Source organism: Thermothelomyces heterothallicus (assembly GCF_042370625.1).
Source record: "Thermothelomyces heterothallicus CBS 202.75 unplaced genomic scaffold P884_scaffold_1, whole genome shotgun sequence".
NCBI lineage: Eukaryota > Fungi > Ascomycota > Sordariomycetes > Sordariales > Chaetomiaceae > Thermothelomyces > Thermothelomyces heterothallicus.
This window is the reverse complement of record NW_027192562.1, coordinates 575,163-600,027: the sequence shown is the minus strand read 5'-3', so window position 1 is coordinate 600,027 and position 24,865 is coordinate 575,163. Positions and strand designations below refer to the sequence as shown.

General features: G+C 56.4%; 9 protein-coding genes across 9 annotated transcripts in view; 5 read left to right on the top strand and 4 right to left on the bottom strand.

The window, feature by feature from the left end:
• Nucleotides 1-5,543: 5,543 nt before the first annotated feature.
• Nucleotides 5,544-7,079, top strand: P884DRAFT_190859 (kinase domain-containing protein; the record flags this gene model as incomplete). The annotated part of the gene is made up of 2 exons (XM_069437544.1): nt 5,544-6,881; nt 6,948-7,079. 2 exons carry the CDS (start codon nt 5,544-5,546, stop codon nt 7,077-7,079), a joined length of 1,470 nt encoding a protein of 489 aa, XP_069301481.1.
• Nucleotides 7,080-9,328: 2,249 nt separating this feature from the next.
• On the bottom strand, nt 9,329-11,023 carry P884DRAFT_189651 (uncharacterized protein; the record flags this gene model as incomplete). Its single annotated transcript, XM_069437453.1, has 2 exons — nt 9,329-10,649; nt 10,737-11,023. The coding sequence occupies 2 exons, from the start codon at nt 11,021-11,023 to the stop codon at nt 9,329-9,331; spliced, it is 1,608 nt and encodes a 535-aa protein (XP_069301480.1).
• A 2,248-nt stretch (nt 11,024-13,271) lies between these two features.
• On the top strand, nt 13,272-14,040 carry P884DRAFT_265763 (uncharacterized protein; the record flags this gene model as incomplete). Its single annotated transcript, XM_069441971.1, has 4 exons — nt 13,272-13,348; nt 13,383-13,408; nt 13,469-13,588; nt 13,862-14,040. 4 exons carry the CDS (start codon nt 13,272-13,274, stop codon nt 14,038-14,040), a joined length of 402 nt encoding a protein of 133 aa, XP_069301479.1.
• A 503-nt stretch (nt 14,041-14,543) lies between these two features.
• On the top strand, nt 14,544-15,197 carry P884DRAFT_159113 (DNA-directed RNA polymerase; the record flags this gene model as incomplete). The annotated part of the gene is made up of 4 exons (XM_069437258.1): nt 14,544-14,741; nt 14,810-14,901; nt 14,955-15,031; nt 15,091-15,197. Coding segments are annotated over 4 exons (474 nt in total), but the record flags the coding sequence as incomplete, so codon positions are not given.
• Nucleotides 15,198-15,299: 102 nt separating this feature from the next.
• P884DRAFT_214134 (uncharacterized protein) lies at nt 15,300-16,073 on the bottom strand (the record flags this gene model as incomplete). The annotated part of the gene is made up of 5 exons (XM_069439224.1): nt 15,300-15,401; nt 15,461-15,571; nt 15,701-15,847; nt 15,915-15,976; nt 16,031-16,073. The coding sequence occupies 5 exons, from the start codon at nt 16,071-16,073 to the stop codon at nt 15,390-15,392; spliced, it is 375 nt and encodes a 124-aa protein (XP_069301477.1). The 3' UTR covers nt 15,300-15,389.
• Nucleotides 16,074-16,409: 336 nt separating this feature from the next.
• Nucleotides 16,410-17,032, top strand: P884DRAFT_253123 (G10 protein). The gene has a single exon (XM_069440767.1). It carries the CDS (start codon nt 16,467-16,469, stop codon nt 16,911-16,913), a length of 447 nt encoding a protein of 148 aa, XP_069301476.1. The 5' UTR covers nt 16,410-16,466; the 3' UTR covers nt 16,914-17,032.
• A 263-nt stretch (nt 17,033-17,295) lies between these two features.
• P884DRAFT_265759 (uncharacterized protein) lies at nt 17,296-18,168 on the bottom strand (the record flags this gene model as incomplete). Its single annotated transcript, XM_069441970.1, has 2 exons — nt 17,296-17,721; nt 17,776-18,168. The coding sequence occupies 2 exons, from the start codon at nt 18,166-18,168 to the stop codon at nt 17,296-17,298; spliced, it is 819 nt and encodes a 272-aa protein (XP_069301475.1).
• Nucleotides 18,169-19,244: 1,076 nt separating this feature from the next.
• Nucleotides 19,245-22,385, top strand: P884DRAFT_295623 (uncharacterized protein; the record flags this gene model as incomplete). The annotated part of the gene is made up of 4 exons (XM_069444346.1): nt 19,245-19,312; nt 19,447-19,560; nt 19,625-20,490; nt 20,545-22,385. 4 exons carry the CDS (start codon nt 19,245-19,247, stop codon nt 22,383-22,385), a joined length of 2,889 nt encoding a protein of 962 aa, XP_069301474.1.
• A 1,197-nt stretch (nt 22,386-23,582) lies between these two features.
• P884DRAFT_295622 (Ribokinase-like protein) overlaps nt 23,583-24,865 on the bottom strand; it is a gene marked incomplete at both ends in the record, with an annotated part of 1,442 nt that continues 159 nt past the window's right edge. Inside the window, 3 exons of the mRNA XM_069444345.1 lie at nt 23,583-23,622; nt 23,766-24,261; nt 24,347-24,805. Of these exons, the coding sequence (XP_069301473.1) occupies nt 23,583-23,622; nt 23,766-24,261; nt 24,347-24,805 (995 nt within the window). The remainder of the gene's footprint in view (nt 23,623-23,765; nt 24,262-24,346; nt 24,806-24,865) is intronic.

Genomic DNA, 24,865 nt, shown 5'->3' with positions numbered 1-24,865 from the left:
AGTAAGTATGTATGTACATAGATAGATACATACTGTACAGTACAGCACACATGACAAGGAAAGGGAAATCTGGAGGCAGGATGACGACCCGTGGAAGCTTGCCTGCTGTGTAACAATACTCTGGTAGATGGCTTATCACGTCACGGAGGACACACGCAAAACTGGCAGCTATGTTGCATGTGCCTCGACAAGGGGGGGGGCAAGCCTAAGATGGCTGGGCCGAGACTGCCTGGGCAGTTTTTAGAGAATTACTTTCGGGTGTCCCCTACTCTCCGTACAGCACCCGAGACCTCGAAGTTCAAAGACTACAGACTCGAAACCATCTTGTCGCGTACGGGAACTCCGAGGTACCAATTTGTCTTGGACACCAAGGCCCAGAACCTTGGCCAAGCCAATATGGAGATATCGTGAGACCTAAGTAGCCGGGTCGAGATCTCTGTCGATCAAGATAGCGCAAAAAGTAGAGAATAGCGGGAACTCAACGGATTACTCGGTACGCCTTCTCAGATGAGGGACAGAGTTAAAGGGGGTGATGGAAGTGCGTAACGTAAAACAGAAAGTCGCTGCTGCCTCACTCGTGGGGGCGAGTAACTTACAGCCTGAAAGGTACTTAAGTATCTGAGACATGGGCGGGAAGATTCTCCGAGAGACGAATGAGCCGCAATATATCGGACTGACTTCGATGGACCGGCTGGCCGGCCGGCCAACCAGCCAGCCAGCCAGGCGGGCAGAAGAGAAAAAAAAAAAAAGAAAGAAAGAAAGAAAGAAGAGGAAGGGATCGCACAAACAATAGAAAGTGCAATTTTTTTTGTGCTTTTGTTGAGTTGGCCCGGCGCCTTGCCTAGCGTCTGCCACAAACACTTGGCAAAAGCTTGTCTGGACAGACGAGGCAATTCGGAGTGACGCTCAGATCGAGCCGAGACCAAAAAGTCATACATATTACGTGATTACCAAGTGCACGCTAAGTCGCCGCCTACACTAGCGGGCAACAGTTGACCGGATGCCGGGCTGATTCCCGCGGCGGTGGGCAAGCCCAAGGTTGCACCGAGCCTGCGACCTTGTATGTAACTATTTGTATGTATGTATGTACATACATACATACATACCTTCAAACACACTACCTGTACACTTGCGCAGTTGATTACGGTGTTCCGTGTAGTTACACTAGTGTAGCGGAATCCAGGGCCAAAGTCTGCTGCCGTTGCAGGCGAGCCGCGGATCTGCACGACAATATCGCCGGGGGTTGTCGCCGAATTTCGACGAATACCTCGGCCACGTGTGGACGATATCGGACTATTTCCTCGCCGCCTCTGTAGTGTGTCCTGTACTGTGTTGTAAGGTGTACGGTTCATACACACCACCACAACCACAACCTGTGTGCCCTTGGAAGCGAGGCTGGAAGACGGGGATCTGGGCGTCCCGTGTTTGCCACACCGCAACCTGCCGTCCGGCCGTTCTGAACAAGGTGAAGTCTTGGCTGGACAAAGCCAGTTGTCATGAGTGAGCCTGCGGTTCGGAATCCGGTCCACCACCTTTGTCGCGAGTCGTGACTGCATGGCACTTGGCGGCCTTGGGAGGAACGAATGCTTCGCAGGCCGCGGGCCAAAGCTGCGGTGAAACGGCCGGACGTGGTCATGCCTGGCGATCTCTGGTGCTGGGCAAGGTCATGAAGCGCCTTGGCTGAGTACAAAAGAACCAAGGCTCGCGCTTGGCCCAGAGGGTACAAAGGCACAACGGCACCGCGGGAGAACGGCACCCGGCGCTGGTGGGGACTCCGAGAGCTGAGTCGTTTCCAAGACACCGCCAAGAACGGGTGTTGAATCCGGCGAACATGTCGAAGATGGGGAAAGGAAAAAAAAGCGCCAAACCGGGCGGCGGCCGGCAGTTGGGACGAGTCCTGAGGACGGGAGCATTGGTGTGCTCCCAACTCGTTTCCCGTCTCGAGCTCTCGTCAACATGTCGGTGGATTGTTCGCGTAACCGTAACCGTGTGCGCGGCTTGCTTGACCAATAGCTGATTGGCTGCCGGGGAAGCATGCGGCGTTGGCAATTATGGCAGTCATTGGTGTGTGGTGTGGGATTGGACAAAACATCGAGGCAAGGTTCTGAAAAGCTGATACGGGGACACATCTACCGTTGTGATGGGGGATGTATGTAGTGTACTGTTACGGAGGAGAAAGCCGTGGGAAAATGCCTCACGGAGCTGATGACGAGAGCTGATCCGGCGGTGGCCTGTTGCTGCTGCACGGTAAAAACCGCCTGGCATGTCTCGAGAGCTGCCGACTCCTTGACGTCTTACACCACCTGGTGTAGCCCGCATATGCTTGCTGTGTTGCGTAACGATGCAAATGCACTCTGCAGCAAGGGTGGAAAGGGTAGAGGAAGTCGAAAAGGGACGGGGAAAGAGGGCGGGGGGAGGGGAGAATGGCGCACTTGTTTCGTTGGTCAGTCCGGGGGGCCAATTGAAGCAGTCAGCCCCCAGGTGATGGCCAGCCATATCTGTGCCGCCGCTGCGCTGGGCACGCCGGAGCGGCGCTTCGGCGGTCAGCCCGTGGCACCGTTATTCCTGCAGGTAGAGGAAACGGTGGCACCCTCTGGCTGCCACTGGGAAACGAGCGCGAGGCCGATAGATAGTGAGCAAATACAGGGAACAAGGGGGGAAAGAGAACAATGAAAAATAAAAAGGGAAATCGTCGAGGGCCTCTTCACCGCTCTCGTCGACCTCCCGAAACTGAGAAGTTGACGGGTGACTTCGGAGTGTCCCCCCGTCCAAGCACGGCTGGGTCGCCGCATCATCAACAGCCGGGAGGCCGCCAACGCCGGGACCGGGAAGGATGGCGAGATGAAGCCAGGTGGAAACCCCGTGTCGTGTACGGATTACACTAACCCGTACACGACAAAGACCCCGCCAGCCTTTGGCCAAGACTTCCGGTCGGCCTCCAAGTGGATACGATGCTGGAGTCCATCGGTGCAGAGAACAAATATATGTCCTGCGTACTGCAAGCACTTCGTACGTAGGATGTAGCGTACATACTACAGTAGCTCACATACTACAGTAGCTCCTGCATACGCGATTCGTGCCGTGTGTCGCAGCTCGGCCCTGGTGGGTTTGTCGCGGTGGTGATGGCCAAAGCCCGGTTGTCCCATCCAGAAGTGTCGACAATCTTCTGGTGCGGTCTTTATGTCGCACTGCAGTTCGCTGCATCGTCCAGCGAGGCGATTGTGATGTAGTGGATGCCGCGGCCGGGGAGGGGATGAGATCAGAACCACACTCGAAAATGCAGCTAGAACCTACTGCACGCCAACAAACACGGGTTGCTGCGTGTTCAGGACAACTTGGTCTGACCGGATTACACTCGGGTTATGACGGCCAAAGAAAATATGTGGCGGGCGAAAGGCGCTGGCAGCTGGCATACTTGCAGTAACTACAGCAGATGGGGAAAGAGAAGGAATCCGCAATTGGCCTTGGCAGGCTCAACCGCACCTCAGCGGCTTCCATTCGCGGACGAGCACCCCCAGGTTCGCAGTACGTAAGGAAAGTACGGAGCGTAGGTCAGGTCCCTAAGGTAAGAGCTGCGAGCTAAGTTGTGTATTACTAAGGCACCTTGGTGAGGTATGCGTGTGCGTAGTAGGAAGGTCAGGTACGGAGTAGGTACACAGCATTCGGTCGGTTGGGACCGTTTTTTTTGGAAGCTGATGCTGCTTGACGAAACGGGCCTCGGGCTGCAGGATAACCAGAGCGAGACATCGAGCTGCAGGCGAAATTGGGGCTGGCGGATCCTGCATGGGGGACGCATGGAATCTCCAGAATACCTTGCCCATTTCCTCAGGCACATTCCCTTCTCGGTGCGTGGCGTTACCTACCCGGTACTGTACGTTCCCGGTAACTGTTTCAGTACACTACGCGTGAGCAGGGCAGTTCCTTACCAACTCCCAACTGGAACCCACGGTGTACTACTGTCTCTAGTTAGTACCCTGACGTCTTTCCGTACTTCGGACAAATGCTGCTGTTCTCACCGTATCAGACAAGGTCGCGCTGTATGTACACTAATCCAAGATGCTGATCAGACTCGTTTGTCTCCGTGACTGCCACCTTGAGTTGGCAGGCGACTGCAATGCCGGGGAGTCCTTTTTCCGTCGAGCGGTTGGTCGTGTTATCCGCCGTCACATAAGGCCCCGAGCCCTTTCAAGGGAAGGGGGGTTTCGTTGATCGTCTATGTACTAATCCGTACCTGCCGTTGGTCGATTCCCTGCCCCGTTCTTGCCACTCACCGTTCTCTTGTGGTTCCCTTGTATTTCCAAAGTACGGAGTACTTGAACCCTGAGTCGCCCGTCTCTTTCCGCCCCAGCATTTGCTGACGTCTCGAGAACCTTCACAATCCTGCCTCGGCTCCAACCCAGCCCTCGACCAGGTGCTGCAGTCCAGAGTTGCGGCCTCGAGGACGGTCGCCGTGGCTGTCCCGGGCCAACGGCTTAGCGCCTCTTCCCTCTCCGGTTTCCACTTCCCACAGTCGCACCGACGCTTTTCACTGGCGCTTCTCCCGCCCGCAGCCCGGGTCACACACAAAAACCTGCGGCGGTGCTAGACTGCGCCCAAAGACTGGGTCTCCCCCACCGCCGTCTTCGTCATTTTCCCCGTTGCGCTCAGCAGCCGGATTTCGCCTTCGTTCGCCTTACGCTTGGTGCCCCGGCACTCTTTGAAGAAGGCAAGGGAGGTTCTAAAACCCTGGCGGCTTGGTACTACCGTAGACAGAGCAGTCAGTCAGCAAGCAAGCAGAGTCGAGCCGATCAACAGCGCCTAGCAATAACAATAACGACCTACCTACCCACCCCAGTGGCCCCTTTCCAAGTCGACAACAAGCACGGACAAAGAGACTAACAACGACCGCCTTGCGCACCATGTCGAGCCACCGCCTGACCTCGCAGTCATCTGCCCTGAGCTGCCTTAACTAATAGCGGCGGAGATCTTCCAAGAAACTACTCGCTCCCACCTCTCGAGTGCCAAAGACGAATAGAAACCGAGACAGAACTAAAGACTAAAATACAGAAAAAGGAGGAATAACCTCCAATTCGCCTTCCCAACTTTACCCCCCCCAAAAGCTCCACTAGCCCTCCACCCCACTTGGCTCACGCTCGACCGACGTCTGGATTTTCTCGCACCTTTATAATATTATAAGTCGGTGCTTTTTCCCAGCCGATCTTCCTCCCTTTCATCACAGGGGATCGAGATTCCTTCAACAACTCGACGACTGCGGTTTTGCGATCGACTCAGGCGACAACAACCGGGCTTTGCCCACTCACCCACGGCGTTCCTCGCCGCCAAGCTCGCTGTTGCTTGCATAAGCGCAGTGACTTTTAGTTAACCCTCGGCTAGCTTGCATCGCCCAGCCGTTGCCTGCATCGCCCGCCCTCAGTGACCAACCCTTGCATCATCAGCACTACCGGACCTGCACTCGCTCTTCGGCACCTAAAAAATCTTCCCTGGGCCCTGATCTCTCGGGCAGCCGCGTTTGCAAATCACTCGGCTCTTGCCTATCACCCGTCATGGCTTCGTCTGGGCAGTCGGTGGCGTCGTCATCGCCCCGCACGTCGCCTCACATGTCGCCGCGCTCGTCACAGCCGCCATCCATCAAGTCGGTCGAGGGCCCCGCCAAGTCGCCAAAAATAAACGGCCAGAACGGCGGCCCGGCGATCCCCGTAGGCGCCATCGAGCAATCGCAAAAGCCTGCCGAGAAGGGCTCCATGAAGGACAGGCTAACCCGCATGTTCACGGCCCGAGACGCAGCCTCGCGTGCCGCGACCCCCGACAGCATTGGGAGTGCGCAGGTCAAGAAGCATCAGGATGCGGCCGCGACACCGGCCACGACGTCGCCACCTCCCACCAAGCCGGTCAGCGGCAAGGAACCGCACCTGCAGCGCTTCGTAATCAATCCAGACGTTCAGGGCGGCCATGAGCACCACTTGAAGTCCAGCCGTCGGCAGGAGAAGCTCACGGACCTGATCAAGAACTTTCTTGGCAGGAAACCGGAGCATGCGCCCGAAAACGATCTCTCCTTGGTATCGAATTGGGTCGACAACCTGAGGAAAGAAAAAGAGGGCGCCGCGTCGGACAAGAAGGCGCCGGCGAATCCGTCGGCAACCTTGGTGGAGAAGTACGGCAAGTGCCAAGAGGTCGTGGGCCGGGGTGCCTTCGGCATTGTCAGGATATCCCACAAGAAGCTGGATAACGGTCTGGGCGAGAAGCTATACGCCGTCAAGGAGTTCCGCCGGCGGCCCGAGGAGACGGAGAAGAAGTACAGCAAGCGGCTGACGGCCGAGTTCTGCATCTCGTCGTCGCTCCGCCACCCTAACGTCATCCACACCCTCGACCTCCTCAAGGACTCCAAGGGCGACTACTGCGAGGTGATGGAGTTTTGTGCGGGCGGCGACCTGTACACGCTTGTCCTGTCGGCTGGCAAGCTCGAGGTGCAAGAGGCCGACTGCTTCTTCAAGCAGATGATGCGGGGTGTCGAGTACATGCACGAGATGGGCGTGGCTCACCGCGATCTCAAGCCCGAGAACCTGCTGCTGACAACGCACGGCGCGCTCAAGATTACCGATTTTGGCAATGGCGAGTGCTTCCGCATGGCCTGGGAGAACGACGCCCACATGGTGTCTGGTCTCTGCGGCTCCGCTCCTTACATTGCCCCTGAAGAATACACCGCCAAGGAGTTCGACGCGCGTGCCGTCGACGTCTGGGCTTGCGGTGTCATTTACATGGCGATGCGGACGGGCCGCCACCTCTGGCGAGTCGCTCGCAAGGACGAGGACGAGTTCTATACGCGCTACCTCGAAGGGCGTCGGGACGAAGAGGGCTATGCCCCGATCGAGGCGCTGCACAGGGTGAGTGTTTCGGACAAACGAGGACTTGATGGGGAATCCGTTACCGTATTGACCTTGAGACATCAGGCTCGCTGCAGAAACGTAATCTACTCAATACTAGACCCCAACCCGGCGCGGAGAATCACCGCCTCGCAAGTGCTCAAGTCCGAATGGGGCCGCGAGATACAACTTTGCAAAGCCGGCGAGGAGGGTCTCTAGCACGTGCCCCGTCAGGTGGCCGGGCGATGTGTACCTTGCCTGGAACACCATCGCCTACCGTCTGGCGGAACATGTCTTGAAGCATCTTGAAACTCCACCTCGCAGTCTCTGATCCTAGAAAGGCGAGCCCCTCACCTGGCTGACTCTCCGTCCCATCCCCCTCCCATTATCCCCTCCTTAGGAACTCCAACCGAAGACAACCTTACGATGTGCCCCTTCCTTTCCCAACCCCCCCCCCACCCCCACCCCCGGGCCTAACTAAGGACGCAGCACCAACGCATGGCAGAGGTGATGATGGGGTCTATCAACATATCACGACACCGAATGCGTCGGTTCGGGCTAGCATCGGAGTTTGGAGTACATCGTTTCTCCTTTTAATCATCTGCTTCTTTGGGCGGTCTCTGTCGTTCATCATGTTGTCCAAATACTTCCCTTTCGTTCGTCGGGGGACGGTTGGCATCTTTGCCTCTGCGCTGGTCGGCATAGATACACTTCTTTTAAAAGCATAGCCATTCTACCTCGCTATCCGTTTACTGCCTACTCATCCCCCAACCGTAAACCTCGCTTGGGTTGGGTTAGCCGGGCGGGCATCGAGCTGCTCTCAACCCCTCCGACGAGCACTTAACACTGAGGACCCCCTTGCCTCTTACTCCCTCTTCGCCCTCGCCGCTCAGTTCCGCACTGCTTCTTCTCGTGTCAGGTTTTAGTCAGACCTCTGAGATGCCACTGCAGCCAGCCCATACCTGGTAAGTTGTTTACTAGTAATCCATGCCATTGATGATTTTCCAACTCGGCATGAGTGAGTTAGGGTCCTCAGCCCCAGGAGCTTCAGGCCCAAAGATTGGTCGGTTGGTCATATATTTATGCTCCCTTCTCTTGGGTTTTCTTGGGGGTACGACCCCTGCCTGTATACTACACTTTGAGCGTTAGCGGTTAGTGGTATTGCCGCTGATTATGGCCTCACGCTCGGGTCCCCGGAAGGGAATGGGCGAGGAGGTGGTGGAATATGAGAGAAGTCATGCCAAAAGCTAAAAAGGGTACCGGGAGGGATCTTGGACTCGGTAACCCTAGATAGTGCCGACAACATGTTCTATAAAACGTCAAGCACGAGACCGGGTCGCAAATGCTTTGGCGCCCCAGTGCCGCTGTCGCACATCTGGTTATAACCAGGGGAGTCAGCGGTCATCAGGCGACCATCAACTTGTCAAACCACACGCAATCTGGTTCAGTAGCGGAGCTTATATACTGCTGCAAGAAGCTTGTAATACCTCGAGGGAAAGTGGTGGTATATATATAAAGACATACAGATTAGAATCGAACCAGCTTCCTTTTCTGCTCGCCGTCGTCATCGTCCTCTCCTCGCTCCTCACCTATAACTGATTTAGCTTCAAAAATCTCACAGAAGGCTGGCTCTTCAAACACACACATACAACGCCGGGAACAGGCCGACGTAGTCTAGTGTTGGCCTATCCCGGCCGCCCGAAGCCTTTCTCTTCTCGTACGCCTCGTCAAGCTCGACCGGTAAACTCTGCCCCCTAACTAGCACAGTGCCGACAGCCATACTCGGTTTCCGCCTGCCAACCCCCTCTCCCAACTTCCGTCTTCTGCAAGACTTCTACCATGAAGCTTCCCGGAGAATATCAACGTGAATGATTGCGGATGAAACGACATCTTCGGTCTCGTATGCTTCCCGGTTTACATGCCCTCCCAGCGGGGTATTAAAAGAAGAGGAAGATGAAGGGCTTCCCCCAATTGTCAAAGCTCTCGCCCAATCCATATCCAAAACCGGAACCGGAAAGTATGTCGAGGATCCGCAAAAAACAAAAAAAAGACGCAAGAAGCGGGAAGTTAGGACAGGCGGAGAACGGATATCAATGTAAACAATGAACGAAGCCACCCCTAGGTACTGAAGCACAGGTAGACGCGAGAGTTCCCGCGCCTATTAGTTTCCTTTACGCCGCCAGAACCTTTCCGATATCAACCGACCAAACCGACCAAGCCAACCCCTCCTTTTCCCCTTTCCTTCCTATCTGAACTTTGACATATCAAGGGAATAGATAAAAGGATAAATAGAAAAAAAATGGGAACGTTCGAATACACCTGTTGGGGGTATTCACTCACACGGCCATGATATATAGGCACTTGCCTCCTGTCACCGACCCGTACAAGCCGAGACCCTCCAGAAGAAAAGAACTCCCCAAGATTCACTCCCCGGATTAAGTCGGAAAGGAGCCAGATACGCTCCAAGATCAAGAATGAAGCAGATCCCAGGCCCTCGCACATAAGCTCAAAAACTCCTCCTTCTTCGCCTCGAGAGTCTCCGGACTGTCCCGTCCCTCGCCAAAAAAGCCCCTCCTCGGGGCTGATGCGGCACCAAACGGAAGCGGCATGGACTGCTGCTGCTGTTGCTGCGGCTGCGGCGGCTGTGGAGCGGCCGGGGCCGGGCGTCCGCCGTTACCAAGCGGCGGGCTGCCGCCCTCTTCATACTCGGCACGTCTGCGCTTCATGGGGTTTGTGCCACTGCCGCTTGGGCCAGACCCGGGAGGCGGGGCTTGGTTGTTGCTTAGGGTTCGGCTACTGGTTGTGGGGAGGGAGGGGTCAGCATGATTTGGGGAGAGTCTGTGATGGCTCTGGTGGTTATGATGATGGTGATGATTGGATGATGCATTGTGGGCAGTATTGACATTGTGCTGGCTGTGCGGGTAGTCCCGGGATGCCTGAGTGTTCGGGGGGGACGGCGGCGTCGGGGGCTGGTGGCCGCCGTAGCGTACTAACTTTGGTAGGAGCTCAGGCCGGCCGCCGGCCAGCTCGACCTGCGCTTCTTCTGCCGACTTGTACTCGCGCGTGCGAGCGGGCTGCGGCTGGGCTGGGGGATGGTGTGGGGAAGGTAGTGGCGCACGGTTCTGACCGGCGAAGAGCGCGTGGCCGCTAGACTCGGGGTGGCCCGAGAGATTCTGGCCGAAAACGTCGGCAATTGGCGGGAGGCGGTTGTTGGTCTGATTGGCAGGTACGTGGTGGATGTGCGACATGCTGGCGAGGTTGGAGGGCTGGTTGGTGACGTGCCGCGTCAGCGGGTGTGGATTGTGCCTCCCCGTGAACGTCTGGCCCAGAGGCGCCGACTGGATGACCCTCTCATTCGCAAACTGTTCGTGCGATGGAGCAACGATGCTTAGGCCCGGAGGCGCGCCGCGCTTGCGGGCGAGGCCTGGCGTCTTCGCGGCAAAATGACTCGACTCCTTGTCCTTATCGGAGTTGTCCCCCATCTTCGCTGATTGTTGTTGGAGTCTTGCCTCGATGATCTGTCTTTGATGCTCCCTGACGGTCATGCTGCGGTTTAGCTGTTCTTGCTCGGCCGCATCTTTGGGTACGAAGCCAGGCGAGAGACAGGCGAGGCCGACTTCTTGAATCGCGAGGCCATCTCGTGCGGTCATGGGCCGACCCGTGGCGGGAGACACGATGCTGGTGTTCTTGGAAAGGTCCAGCTTCCTAGGCCGGTGCCTGGCGGCTTGCAAGCCGGGCGAGCTGGGCTCCTTCTTAACGACAATTTTGGGTCCGCTGGCATTTCGAGACCTGTGCGTCGGGAAACAAGAGTGCGTTAGTAATGCGGGCCGGGTGCATAAAACGCGAGGTGCAGACTATATTCGGGGTTTTGCTTACGCGCTGGGCGGAGAGGATCTCTGCGTGGTAGCTGCACCGGGAGTGGCAGCACCAGCACCAGCACCAGCACTAGCAGTCGAACCCTTAGGGCTGCCGCTGCTGGATCGCGTTGGTGGTGCAGATGCGTTGTTCGCGGCGGCTGCAGATGCTGGTGGAGGAGGTGGAGGGGCGGCTGCCGTCCTCTGAGCGCTGGGCGAAGTCGAAGTCGGGGGAGGCAGGTCAGAGCCGTAAGACGACGGCCTGTCATGAGGAGCAGGCGAAACAGCCATTGCAACCGCGGTGCTCATGATCGAAGTGTGCGTTCGCCTGTTGTTGCGCTGCAAATGATCGAATGACGACAAGCCCCAGCAAATTGGGGGCAAGGCGTGCGCTGAATGCACTGGATGCAGATGCAGCCGAAGCGAGGTTTGCGTTGCTGCGGGAAAAGGGGTGTTCTGTTGGGGGCCTAGAAAACCGAATCCTCCGGGGGGCCGCCTCTTTGTCGATAATTATTACGGGTACGATCCGAAAACGTCGAGGGGCTCCTCCCGGACTGTGGACGGGAGAGGATAATTCAGGTTGTAGGGGAAGAAATCCCACGGCCGCGGGCAAAAAGGCGAGGCGAAGAGAGATCGAGGGTCCGAGCGATCTGCGATTGCGAGGGTGATTGATTGATCGTGCACGTCTGATTAGCAGACAGATCCAGACAGGTCGCCCACGCCGCTGCCCATCCGGGTCTGGGCGCTTCCAGATGGGCTGTCAAAAAGGCTGGTGTCACTGTGCGAAGGCGCAGCAGCGTCGCGACTGGCGCCTGCCGCACTTGCCCCCTTTCGGCAGATCTTGGTGCAGGTTGGAAAGCGGAAACCTGCAAGCTCCTGCGGCTTTTGACGGGCGCTTGTTGCAGACCGGTCCACCGCAGCTTGGCCCTGTTGTCGGACGCTCGGCGCACGACGAGAATTATTTGAGCAGCTTTTACACAGAACTCTCTCCGTGCGTGCGGTGTTGCAAATAATCCTTTCCCCTTTCCTCGAGTTTCCTCGAAACAGCCAGCCTTGGAGCAACCTCGGGAGTTTGAGCGGCGCTTTTTTTTTTTTTTTTCTCGTGCGACTGGACCAGCTAGCTGATCCTGGGCCTCGAAGTAATGGACGTTCGGATAAGCGTGCCGGGAGAGGGACCAACCTAACCAGCAGGGTTGTTGTGATGATGCACCAGCTGCAGCAGAACAGGAAAAAATATCAAGTAAAAGACTGTCCCAGCCCGCGATCCAGCAACAGGAGGGCGGGCAATTATTTCTACTGCGCACGACACTGCGTCAAAAGCGAGAGACCCGAAGGTCGGTTCCTGCAAGGGGTTTCACTCAGAAGGGGGGGCTCCCTCGGGATGAAATACGCTAAGGATCCGTGGTTGAGGGGCTGCTTGTGAGACGCGGGAACATCAACCTTTTTTTAGGGAACACACACATGGCCAGACGACGACCCTGGAGTTGTAGGAGACCAGCGGAGCCCCAGCCAGTCCTGTTTCTCTTTACGAAATGGGGCCGCAGACCCTCTGGCGAATCCGCGATGCATCCGCTCTCTCTGTCGTTACAAGTGTCAGCAGGATAGGTGAGCTGCACATGTGGGTGACTGCGGTCCAGTGGTTCTAGTGTTTGAGGTTCCCCGTCGCGGAGCCCCGAGTGGAGGCCTGGGGGTCTTGGCTGGAGCTGGCTCCCTGCAACAACCCCTGGGGCGATCGAGGTCTCCGGATTCCTGGATGTTTGTCTGTGACCGCCTTGCGACCAGCCAACTATCTGCTGTGCCCCGCGGCGCTGTTGGCCCGTGGGATCGACGAACAGGCCCAGTGCAGGACTCCGCACCGGGAGAGAAGAAGGTAAATAATCGTGGCAAATGGTCGACAATGACACAGAGAGAGAGAGAGAGAGCTCCGTTAAATGGTTTGGGCTGAGCTCACTAGTGGATCTCTCGTCGTTGGTCGATCTGTGCAGTCCGCGCTTTCTTGGGGACCCCACGCCCTGCCCCTCCAGGCTCCTGCAGAACACCTTGCGCTCCGAGCCCCAGCAGCTGAAACTCGTCTGTGCGCCAGGAGGCGCAGAGGTCCATCGTGAACGAACGCTATCAACGCCATCCCGCGTCGGCGTTGCGGAGGGCCCTTCCCAGATGACATTGTGTGTGTAAAATATGGCGGGCTCGGGATTAATCATTTTCGTAAATCCGCGGCGCTAGCCGTCATAAATCCCTTGCGCTCTAAATTCCCCCGAGACAAGGCCTACGCAGTTAAAAGAGCCGATCTCTGTGGTCTCTTTCTCAGCTTGGTTTTGCCCACGCGACTCCCATGATGCCGATTGCGGAACCAAGGGCGGCCGTTTGCCGGATCAATTCAAGGTTAAAAAAGACATCACGACGAGACATCACGACGAGACACGGGCGGCAGGGTCACTTGGAACAGAGGTGCTTGTCACTCGCTCTCAGCCAGTTGAGATGGAACTGTTGCAACACTTCGTTCCGGAGACGCTGGCTCTGTTCCTACTCGGTGTGGCACTGTAACAACGCTGAGACGATGTGTCCCAAGTTCCGTGCGCTGCGCTTCTCCCTGCCTAGTTTTCTGGGGTTAACAACTAGGCAGTGCAGCCCTCGGTCAGTCACTGTTGGAAATTACATGTTTGATCAGAAACGGCACGCTCGGCTTCCTGGTTGGTACGTACTTCGTACACTATGAGTTATACGGAGTACGGAGTAGCGTATGTGCATACACAGATGGTGTCAATTCCTTTTTCTGGATCGTCCAGGTGCTCCCTGGCCTCCGCAATGTCGCTTGTCCGCTTGTCTCGTCTGCCCTGCGTGCCTCGGATTCGGGCAAGTCAAATCATACAAGAGGTAAGCCAATCAGCAGCTCCTGGGCGGCCTGCGGTTGGTTCCCCTGAGACGGCCGGTGACGGTGAGGCCCGCACGAGCGCTATACTGTGTAGGCACTAAGGGCGCAGATCGATTTTAGGAAGCCACTTTGATTCCTAAGGTGGAACCAATGATCAGGTGGCGTTTTCCGTGAAATGGCCAGAAGAGACAATCGTTCTTGTGAGGCTCATTAACATCAGTCATTTTCCGTGTGACAAGAAGATAGGCAAAGAACGCGGTATCATGGCTTTGCAGACACGAGGGACTACAAACAGCCTGCTCGTCGCGCGATCCTGCTTGCTAGCCATACGGGCGCCGGGAAGTTGGCGAGGCGACTAAATTGCGGTCTGCCCTACGCGCACGCACTAATGTACCAAGAATGCGCCATGCCGGACTTGGGCATGCACATTAACAAACATACTGAAGTCGCCTAATGTGCGCTAATGAATGCCATTGGGTTGAATTATGTATACTGTTGTTGGCTGCTGCGGCTGCTGGAGAAAAATGAATGATGTGGCAGACTAGCCATCGTGGGAATCTCGGAAAGAAGCAAGTCGCCCGCCCACTCAATTCGGGCTCTCAAACACTAAATTCGCCATGGATATGGCTTCTGCAAATGTTGAGCATGTCAACCATAGGGCTGAAAGTTTCTATGGCTCGCAGTCCACAAAAGAATAGCAGGTATTCCCCGTACACCAGGTGCCTTCTTTGGAGACATATACATGGAGAGTGTGAGGAAGGGAGAGACGGGCGCACACCGTGAAGCCAGTGGCGGGGCATTTTTGGCCAGCCGCCGAGTGCCCACCCAATAAAATTTTCCCGATATCGATATGGTGATCCCTGTATCTTCAACCCATCTTCTATTGTTGCAAGACGGTAGCTTCTCATTAGGACCGCCGAAAGAAAGAATAACAGACGGAAAACTATACATAGCAAGATGCCCAGGGCCAAGGCAAAGAAGGAGGATCCGGTTGAGGGCGGATCGGACGTTGACATGGAGGAGGCTCCTACATCACACCAGCCTGAGAACGTGGACGATATGTCGGTGGACCATGACGACGACGACTACGAGGAGGAAGGGGGCTTCGAAGAGGATGACGAAGACGAAGAAGACGACGTGCAGAGAGTAAGGCTGGTATGTCAAATCCCAAATATAGGCCGTTTCTGGTTCGCAAAACGCGGCAGATTCTAATGAGCGAGTAGCTCCCTGGCTCAACGCCGACTGCCGCCTCGTTTGAATTCCTCAACGAGGGCCATACCCTCGGAAATGCCTTGAGGTACATCATCATGAAGAAGTAAGTCCTGCATCTGACCGGCCGTGTTTTGCAGTCGTTGACTGGCGCCTCAGTCCCGACGTTGAGTTTTGCGCCTACGCAATTCCTCACCCCTCAGAGGCGAAGATGAACGTGAGGATCCAGACATTCGGTAAGGGCTATAAGTTAACATCTCCGGCAACCGATATATTTCGACTGACATCTGCTCAGAGGGCACCACCGCGATCGAAGCGTTGCAGAAAGGGCTGCGGGACCTGCAGGAACTCTGCGACATCGTGACTGATAAGTTCATTGATGCGAGGGATCGGTTTGCGGCGGCTGCCTCTTCATAAGATCCCCCGGCTTCAGGGCCGTGAAGTAGGCAAAAAGCAAGGGTGGCGTTTCGGCGTATTTATTGGCTGGGTTATGCATACAGAGGGCAGTTTTAAGCATCTTATCGACTCATGGAGATGTGGTAGGAATGTCTCTTGTTTTCTATACATTCATGAACAAGTGTGTAGGATGCCATTCTAGTTGCGGCCCTACAGGATAAATGCGTCAGCAGAGAGCTGCTAAAGGGACGCACGCTGAGCGGACGTACCTCCAGAAACCCAGTGATGAAGTTGGACGGCAGCCTCTTCTCTCCCCTGAAGTTCTCCTCCTTGAAGAACGACATGACGTGGTTCGTTTGGCGCCAGAAGTTCATGGTTTCCTGCAAACAGTCGTGTATTAGCTCCCACCCGTCGAGATATACAGAGATCCGCCATCCGTTCTCCGCAACATCCGATGTGCCGTGGCCAATTCATCCGTCCCTCGGGCGCCTCAGATTCAGGTTGCTTACTTGGTAGTCGGCCCGGCTATGGAAAAGAAGGATATCGACGGCGGGCAGCTTGTTGACATATCGGTGGCGTTCAAACTCCTGCCTGATGCGGGACCGGATAGCCGAGACGGGGTGGGGGATAGAGTACATGGTCTGGATCTCGGGCGCCTGGTGAGAGCGAGAATGTCAGTTTTCCTGTCTTCGAAACCTCCCCGGCGCTGTCTGGTGTCCATACCGCCCGGAGCCAGTCACGATATGCCGCAAGCACCCTCCGCTTGGCGTCGGACCAATTGGCCGCTGCTGCATGTCAGTCGCTGATCGATTGCGGGCGGCTAGTTGCTGGGTGCTCACACTGCCTCGTGGTAACGGCAAATTGGGTCGGTGAGATCGCCATGGCGGCCAGAGATGCGGTTGTCGTTCGGTCGGCTGGAAATCAGTGGTCGACTTGCGGTTGGATTCCCGGTTGCCTCGCGGAGCGTGCGCCAGCCCATCATGTCGAAAGCTTGGACCACCCCGCCAATGACGGCCGCGGCAAGGACCCACAGCACTTCGAGCAGAACGCCAAGCATCCTGCTCGAACTTCGAAGAGTTAAAGCCGGCAAGTAATGCACTAACTGCCGTCAGCTCTCACCAGAAACACCATTCTTTTGAACTCTTTGCTTCAGCATTTTCCTCTAACTACACTGACCGTCGACCCTTCGCACGTGCACAAACACAAGAATAAAAAACACCCGAAGTTGCCCTTTGCAATAGCAGGAGCAGAAGAAAGGAACAAGAGCAGCCAGCCATGCCAGCGATCCGCCCCGCCTCCAAGCGCAAGCCGCCGCCGGACGGATTCGAAGATATCGAGGAGGACCTGCTCATCTTCAGCAACAAGATGAAGGATGCGCAAAACACGCCGACCGACAACATCCCAAAGCACCAGGCGCAGTGGCCCATCTTCCAGATCGCGCACCAGCGCAGCCGCTACGTATACGAGCTCTACTACGAGAAGGAAGCCATCAGCAAGCAGCTGTACGACTGGCTGCTCAAGAACGGCTACGCCGACCCCATGCTCATTGCGAAGTGGAAGAAGCAGGGCTACGAGAAGCTCTGCTGCCTGCGCTGCATCCAGACCAAGGAGACCAACTTCAACTCGACGTGCATCTGCCGCGTGCCGAGGGCGCAGCTGAAGGAGGACCAGGACGTGCAGTGCGTCAATTGTGGGTGTCGCGGTTGTGCGTCGACGGACTGAGCGAGGCAGGAACCGTGGCGTTTTTTGGCGTGGATAGATCGTGGAGCGGATTACAAGACCGTGGGGGGGACTCTTTCATAGTTCCAGGCCACACATGCTTGGGCGACGGGATAGACACTGTAAGAGTCGCTCCCCGTCAAACCGTGTTTCATGCTCAAAATGCTTACCGTGTCAGGAGAGGTAATGGAAGGGCATAAAAACCGGCTCTTTACTGGTTGATCTGGGCGGGTATACGATGTAATGACATTCAACGAGACATAGTTTTTGGCCTGTATGTCCCATCTCTCAACCTTCGTGCCCCCCCCCCCCCCCCTTTTCGCCGTCTTGACGCTCATGTGGTTGCCAGTGAAGACCACTCTGTCTTCCCCTCAAAACACTACAGTCACCGTTTTGCGAAACCGGCTCTTTTGCCTCGCCCAAACCGGACGCTCATCGGCACAAATCTCAATGACGACATGGCGCTCGTTAGGTCCTCCATCTCCTCTTCTGGGAGCTGCTCGGGACTCCGCCGATTCGATTCCGCCGCCTGTCTCTCATCTGCTGCTGCGATCATGTTGGCGGCCGCGTCGACTCTTTGCGCCTGACCCTGTGCTTGAGTCTGGGTGGGCTGCTGGTGCGCTGCTCTCGCCGTCCTTGATTTTTGGCGACTACCACTGCTCTCTAATAAAAGAGAGCGCCGGCCATCTATCCCTTCCCGTGTGATGGCGAAGAAGAAGTTTTTGGGATACATGTGTTTATCGATCAAGTGCATTCTCCGTTTCTGCGGTGTGCTGCACTTCCTGTCGCAGCCCTCCACAAAGCAGGAGTACTGCGGACGGAAGTTAGCCAGCCATGCGGCACAGGATGGGCTTGTGGTACTTACAGTGCGTTCCCCCCTCTCCCTCCTCACCTGGACGAAGGAGTCATGTGTTTCCTCGATATGCAAGCTCAGAAGGTGGGCGCTTGGGAAGTTCTTGCGGCACTGAGCACATCGGTTGGAGTGCTGGTCCCTGTAGTGGGCCTCGTATGCACCGTATGATGAGAAGACTACGGGTTCGCGGTGCGGAGGCAGGGAGCATTGCATCTCGACGTTGAGGTCACTGTCATTATCAGATAGGTCAAGACCCGCAATTTTGGTGGCAGGGGCCGATGCCTCATTGTCGCCGCTTCTTCCTTCCCACCCGCCACGGCCGTCTCCAGTTTTGGCGTCTAGGTCCCGCTCTGAAAGCGCGGTTCCGTTATAAGGATTTTCCTCAGGTTCGCGTGAACGCTTCATTCTTGGGATATTGATCCAGGAACAGACATCGAATCTATCGTCTGGCCCACTGTTAGTTTGTTGCTGGCTTATTCCTGGTTCCCCCCCCTGAACAGGGGAAAAAGAGCAAATCAACTAAACGGGGATTGGGGCACGACAAAAGGCAAACGTTAGGTGTAGAAGCGGCAAGAGGAAGAAGCCCTATATCATGTTTCTTACAAGGGAGCTGTCGTGGGACGAAAGTCCTCGTGCCTCATCAACATTTTGGCTTGACCATCCTATCCTACCTTTTTAACCCTGTGTAATGTTCCTCAAGTACCGACTGGTTAGACCCCCAAATTGTCGCTTAGAGCTGTAGGATTATGACTATTGGAAAGAGAATGCCAAACTTGGCAGAGCTTCCGATGTCGATGGTGGGTTGATGATTAATCGTACATGACCTGATGTAGACGTGTGTATGCGTCAAAGACTCTACTCAGTTGTTAGTGTAGGCAGTATGGACCTGCCCACCGTCCGGCGCCTTGGTGTGACTGGGAGGACCACAGCGGGCAGGGCTGGGGCGCTGCTGATTGGCTGTTCTAGACATCCCGCTCTTCGAAGAGAGTGACAAGGGGTTTTTTTGTCGTCCAATGTCTGGCTGTTGAAATCGTACGGCGGGTCGCTTTGCGAATTGCTTCGATTTTCAGAACCGCCTTGCGTTTCTTTTGCGCCGTTTCTACGCTTGGTCGCGCATCGCTCGTCGCACACTTCCTCTCCAAAGGCCTAACTAACGCCGTCACTGTGTCGGCATTGGTTTACGCGTCCTCCACCCCAATGCGCTCATCACCTGCCGCACAACTGCCCGCCGAAAGCCGCAGCGCCCCTCCTCGACCGTCCGCCGAACTCAGTGCGTCACCGTCAAGTTATGGACCGCCTGCGCAGCATCGGCTTTCCGATTACTGCGTGTGAGCTTTGGCCATAGGGACCGGCTCCTCTTCTGCAAAGCGTTCCTTCCTCTTCGAGAACAAAAATTATTCAGACCGGCTTCGGTGTTCCCCGTCTGCGTCTGCGGTCTGTCTGCGAGACAATTCGTGCTCGTCGGGTAGCGGCGACCAACCATGGCCTCAACCGCCGCGACTGCCGCGGCGGCTACCCCAGCCATGCCGTCAACTGACGAGGCCTGGAAGTGAGTGTTTATGAGCCCAAGAAACAGGGTCGATGTCATGTATTCGCAAATCAAAATGCCATGACTGTTCGAAAGCAGCAATCGACAGCAACCGCGCGCCGTGCGAGCCCAAGCTTGCTAACTCGACCACGCAGACTCGCACAGAAGCTACGTGCCGCGATTGTAAAGGAACTCGAGCATGTCCAGAAGGGCGGTCGCGGCACAAATGAGCTCGCGCGTTTCGAGAAAGTCGAGAAGTTGATGGAGAAGTTTGTCGTCACCCGATATTGTCCCCGTGCACCCCGCCAGACCCGACTAACCGACGACTCCCAGTTATCGCCTTGCCTGCCTCCAGACCATCTGGCCCGACATGCGTGCTGCCAGCGAGAAGAACGCCGAGGACGCTCTCTGGCATACCCATACTTTGGTCACCAAGACCTACCGGAAGGTGCTTGGGAGGCTCCAGGGCGACGACAACGTCGTCCTGCGACGGAAAGTCGAGAAGCTCTATGCCCACTACCTCAAGACGGCCCAATACTTCTACAGGGGCTATCTGCAACGAGTTTGCGCGAGATACGACATGAAAGATCTCAAACGCATCGCTCGCCGCGCGGACCTTCAGGAGATGCCCTTGCCGGATAAGGAGAAAGTTGACGCTTCGGCAGCACAGCTTGAGGATATTGTCAAGCGCTCGTGCCACAAGACGCTCATCTACCTCGGCGATCTAACGAGATACCGCACGCTACTGCGGGCAAAGGACCCCAAATGGGACGGCGCTCTGGCATACTATCTCCTGGCAAACGAGCTCATACCCGAATCTGGACATGGCTATCACCAGTGTGGGGTCATCTACGTCGAGACTGGGGATCACCTTCAGGTGGTTTATCACCTATACCGTGCCTTGGCATGCGATCTGCCACACCCGAATGCTTCGACAAATCTCGATCTCGAGTTCCGTGAACTCCAGAAACGCAAGGACATCACCACCAAACATGCGTTGCTGACTTGGTTCGTGAAGCTCCATGCCTTCTACTCGCAGGGAAAGGACTTCACCGAGCGTAAAGAACTCGAGAGGGAGGTTGACCATCGACTTGGCCTCGCCATGAAGTCGGGAAAGGGATACGACTCGGACCTGGACCTGCTCAAGATTGTTCTTATCAACATCACCGCTTATGTCGCCGCCCAGGACAAGGTTGCCAGTATGGATGCGCGGCCTCTCTGATGCTCGTGAACTGTTGCTGACGGAGGGGTAGAAAACTGGACCGACGAGGGCTCGCGATCTTGCCAGTTCCTCCTGCTCCTCAACCTGCGGACGATCAACGCCATCGCACGTCTCATTGGAGAAGAAATTACAGACGTCATCAAGCGCAAAGATGCGGAGGCTCCCGTCAGCACTTCTGTGACCGCCTCACAGACAGAGCCGCCAACCAAGTTTACGCCCGCTTTCAACCGTATCCTACCCCTCCTGCGTGTATACATGGCATGGCTTTGTTCCTACGGCTCCCAACTTGTTGAATTTCGGCCGCATCTCGAACCGCAGTTTGGCGCTATGTGCGTGACGCTGAGCAACACGTTATCCCTCCTGTTCGAGTTATTGGGAGGAGACCAACAGCTCGGAAATCCGGTTTCGTGGCGCTTTCCCGAGGACGAGGTTACCATGGGCATCAGGTGCCTCAATGGACCCGATTTGCACGACGGCTGCCAGCTCTATTACGATGCCTTTACGCGCAAGCCCAAGCCGCGCCGCGAAGACGTTCCCGATGCAAACAGCACCGATGATGATGTGTCGTTCACCCGTGCGCTGGACGTTCTGCTCTGCGGCCTGGACCTATCCGAGCCGGAGTCGAAGTTCCCGTTCACCACATCCACAGTTACGAAAGGAGCTAGGGAGCTCACGACTTTCGTCTATCTCGAAGGCGGCAAGCCCGGCCCTATTCCGAATCCGCCGCCCGTTCAGCATATGACTCCGGTCCCTGTTCCCGCTAGCACGGAGCGTAATCTGACTGCGCCGGTATTAGCTCCGAGTCCTTGCGAGTCTAACGAGCTCTCCGAGAACCGGGACTTTTACGGTCCGGATTTGCGAAACAATACTGGAAACAACGCTCGTAACGGGCCAGCTTCGACAAGCATTGCGCCAGCGCCAACGGCGCCTGTTTCCGAGTTCCCTATTGAAAGACAGATGTTCAATATCCTGAACGAGTTCATCAACCCTCCCGAATCCGCACCGGCGGCCAAACCTGAGACTCCTAGTCGCCCTGTTGCACCAACGAGCCCGTATGGTATGGGTTCCGCATCCGCTGCTGAGACCTTCGGAGCTAGAGCTTCGGGCAGCTCGGGACCTGGGTCTGCTGCTGGCGGCAAAGTTCTTCCTACTCTACCATGGGAGTATTTCTACAAGCCTTCGGCCAACCCAGCCTTGCAATCTTCGGGCACTAATGGTCTGGCTGCCGGATGGGCCGCAAACGGCAGAGCGTTTTCGCGACCGACAAGCTCAGGCAATGGGTTCCAGCTAGGGATTGGGGCGACCGCCGGTAGCCCGCTTGCACGGCAGGCGCAGCAGAGGTACGATAGCCGAGAACAGTCGAGGTTGCTTGAAGAGCAAGAAGACATTCTCCGCTCTCTGGATCTGGAGTCGGCCCAAACCAGTCAGCCTCGGCAATCCCATGACGCCCGGGGAGGCTGGCCTGCCGTAGCCGCACAGAGCTCGAGCTCTGTAATCGGATCAGCATCCCACTCTTTGCAGCAGCAGAGCACCTGGGCCCCCCGGGCAAGCCCTTGGCAGACTACTCATGGCCAGAACCCCACGGTCGCGACGACTGCTGGCGGCGTCCCCAATTCGCCGTTTTCGACGCTCAACTTCTCGACAAATAGTTCATCTATACCCGCCGTCAACAGCCCGTGGGGCGTGCCCTCGCACGGCGCGTTCGCTAGGGACTGGCCCGACGCTCGACAGCCGAGAACGGGCGTAGCTCAGCAACCGCTGGGGCTGGATATCTGGGGCGACGCGATGGGGCAACAGCAGCAGCTGGCAGTGGGCGAGAGTTCCGGTGGAACTTGGACGGTGCAGCCGCAGCAGGGCATGCCGAAACGTTGACATTTGTTTGGAGAAATGCCTGCATTCTCCATTACATCTTTCTTGCGCTGTTCAACTCTTCCCCGTCATCGATTGGTCGGGCAGCTGTTCGACGACCCGCTTCCCGCTCTCTGCGGGTAGTCGGGTTCGTCTGATTCTGCAAGCAGCGTAACGCGCTGCGGATGCCTCTGTCGACCACTATCCCATGGTGCTTGCCGCGCAATTGCTACGCAGAGCGCAATCAAGTGCTAGGCGATGGCGTCCTCTTCTCTTCCCTGTCAATCTTGGAGGAGCTCGTTCGAGCTTCCATCCTCTGACTTGGCCAGAAGAGACCCCCGCCGACAGCTATATGATCTCCCAGAGCAGGTTTCTGCGGCTGACAAGTGCGGCAATTAGTCGTCGGTGTGGCCGAACCACGCTAGGCGCTTTGAGTGACGCCCAGCCTCCACAGGCGGCCAGCTTGCTCTTGCTCTCGTCCTCGGAAGAGGGCGTTTCGTCTGCTCTGGCTTTCATGAGTTGCTGCGGCGTGAATGACACTCTTTCTCGACTGGTCTGCTCCTGTGAACTTTGCTGCAGCACAAGTTCATGACTCAATTCAGCGTTCAGTTTGCAATGAAAAAGAAAAAATAACAAAAAAAAATGGGACAAGCTCCTGTTCAACCCTTTTTGCCTGCTTTGTCCCGGCCCTGCGTTGTCTCATGGCCCCTTCTGTCTTGCCCTGGTTCTCGTCAATGTCCTGGCTGTGTTTACAGAAAGCATTCATATATGCAATCAGATTGTCGCCTGCGAGGGTGACAGAATCAGTTGCTAGCCGCAGGGGGGGTGGGGGTATCATCAAAGTTGAATTTCCGAATTCCCATAATGACAATGTTGAAATGAAAAGGACGCCAGTCAGGACATGTTTTCCTTTCCCCCCTAATTCATGACGCACACACAAAGGCAAAGAAAATTGAGACTGTTAAATCAGCTCAGGATTCTGGCCGCCTTATCCTCTTTTGCCGTTGTTGAAACCTTTCTAGCATGAATGCCTGTATCTTTCCCCTATGCCTGGTACCCTTTGCCTTCAACGCCTATCTTGCAACAAAATCCGGAAGAGGGAACTTCCATTCGCCTTGAGATGCGATGATAACAGGGTAAAAATCAGATAGTTATGTACCGCTTTTTTTTTTGGACCGCCTTGGGCGTTTGAATTCATGCGAGCTTGCCTGGTTCGCTCGTTTACTGCTTGCCAGGATAAGTCTTCTTGGGGAAGGGATAACTGTTTGAACTCCGTTAGTGCCCATCTACGAAACTGTCGGGGCCGGGGTTGAGGGATAGAAAGCGCGGTCGGTCCGCGATATCGTGGTGGTTTTTGATTCATGTGAAGGAAGGATCGGAACCCGGCTCGGATGGAGTACTTACGAAGGACCAAGTTCCCTGATGCTCAGCGACGCCAGCCACTGGCCCATGTCGATGGAGACGTCCAGCGGGCGGCCCTCGACAATACCAGCGCAGAAGCCGCCGGCGAAGGCATCGCCGGCGCCGTTGGTGTCACAGATCTCCTCCTTGGAGATCGCGTGCACGGGGTACTCCTTGACCTCGTCCTCGCCCTGGACGGCGACGATGGTCGGCTCGGTGCCCTGGGTAATGACGGCCACGCGCTTGCGCTGCGTGTTGACCTTGGGCAGATTCGCCAGCGCCTTTGCGATCTCCTTGACGTCCTTGGTGCCCAGGTTGTGGGAGTCCGCATAGGCCTCCGCCTCGGTCTCGTTACCGATCACGTAGTCCCAGTAGGGGGCAGAGGCGTCGAGGGGCTCCTTGAAGAACTGGGGAATGAAGGGAGCGGAGAGGGACACAATGAAGGGCTTGTTCTTGGTGGCCGCCTGGTTGGCGAGCTCCATGATGGCAGGGGGGCAGACTGGACCATTTGGTGAGAAACCACGTTCGGTCCGGAGAGAAGTCTCCTGGGTGGTTTTGGGGAGAAGGGGTGGGGGGGGGCTTACCAGTGAAGTGGTAGCCGCCGATGTAGAACACCTCGGCATTCTCCACGAGGGCCCAGATATCCGGGCGCTTCAGGTGCTCGAGGTCGTAGTGGTTGGCGGCACCGAGATCGGTGCACATGCTGCGGTTGTGACCGGTGATAACGACGCCGCAGCGGCCGGTGGGAATCTTGGGGTCGACGCGGTACTCGACGCGCAGACCGGCCTGCTTGCAGGCGTCGCGGAGAATGGCGGCGTACTTGTCATCGCCGGCGCCACCCAGATAGACGACGCTGTTTGGAGGAAGGATGTACTGGGCACCGCGGGCCGTGTTCTGGGCGGCACCGCCGGCGATCAGCTTGGCATCGTAGTTGTTGAGGAGGTCCTCGTAGATGTCCAGGTGCTTGGGCTCGGCAAGGATGGCGTCGTTAGCCTTGAGGCCGTACTTCTGGAGCAGAGCCTCGTTGCCGAAGGCCTGGATGTCTGAAGCCGCATTCTCACATCAGCCAGGATTCGGAGACCGAACGTTTTTGCCCCCCCCCC

Bases quoted from the DNA above. Each gene is read 5' to 3' on its own strand.
- P884DRAFT_253123 (XM_069440767.1), top strand. From the start codon at position 16,467: ATGCCAGCGATCCGCCCCGCCTCCAAGCGCAAGCCGCCGCCGGACGGA.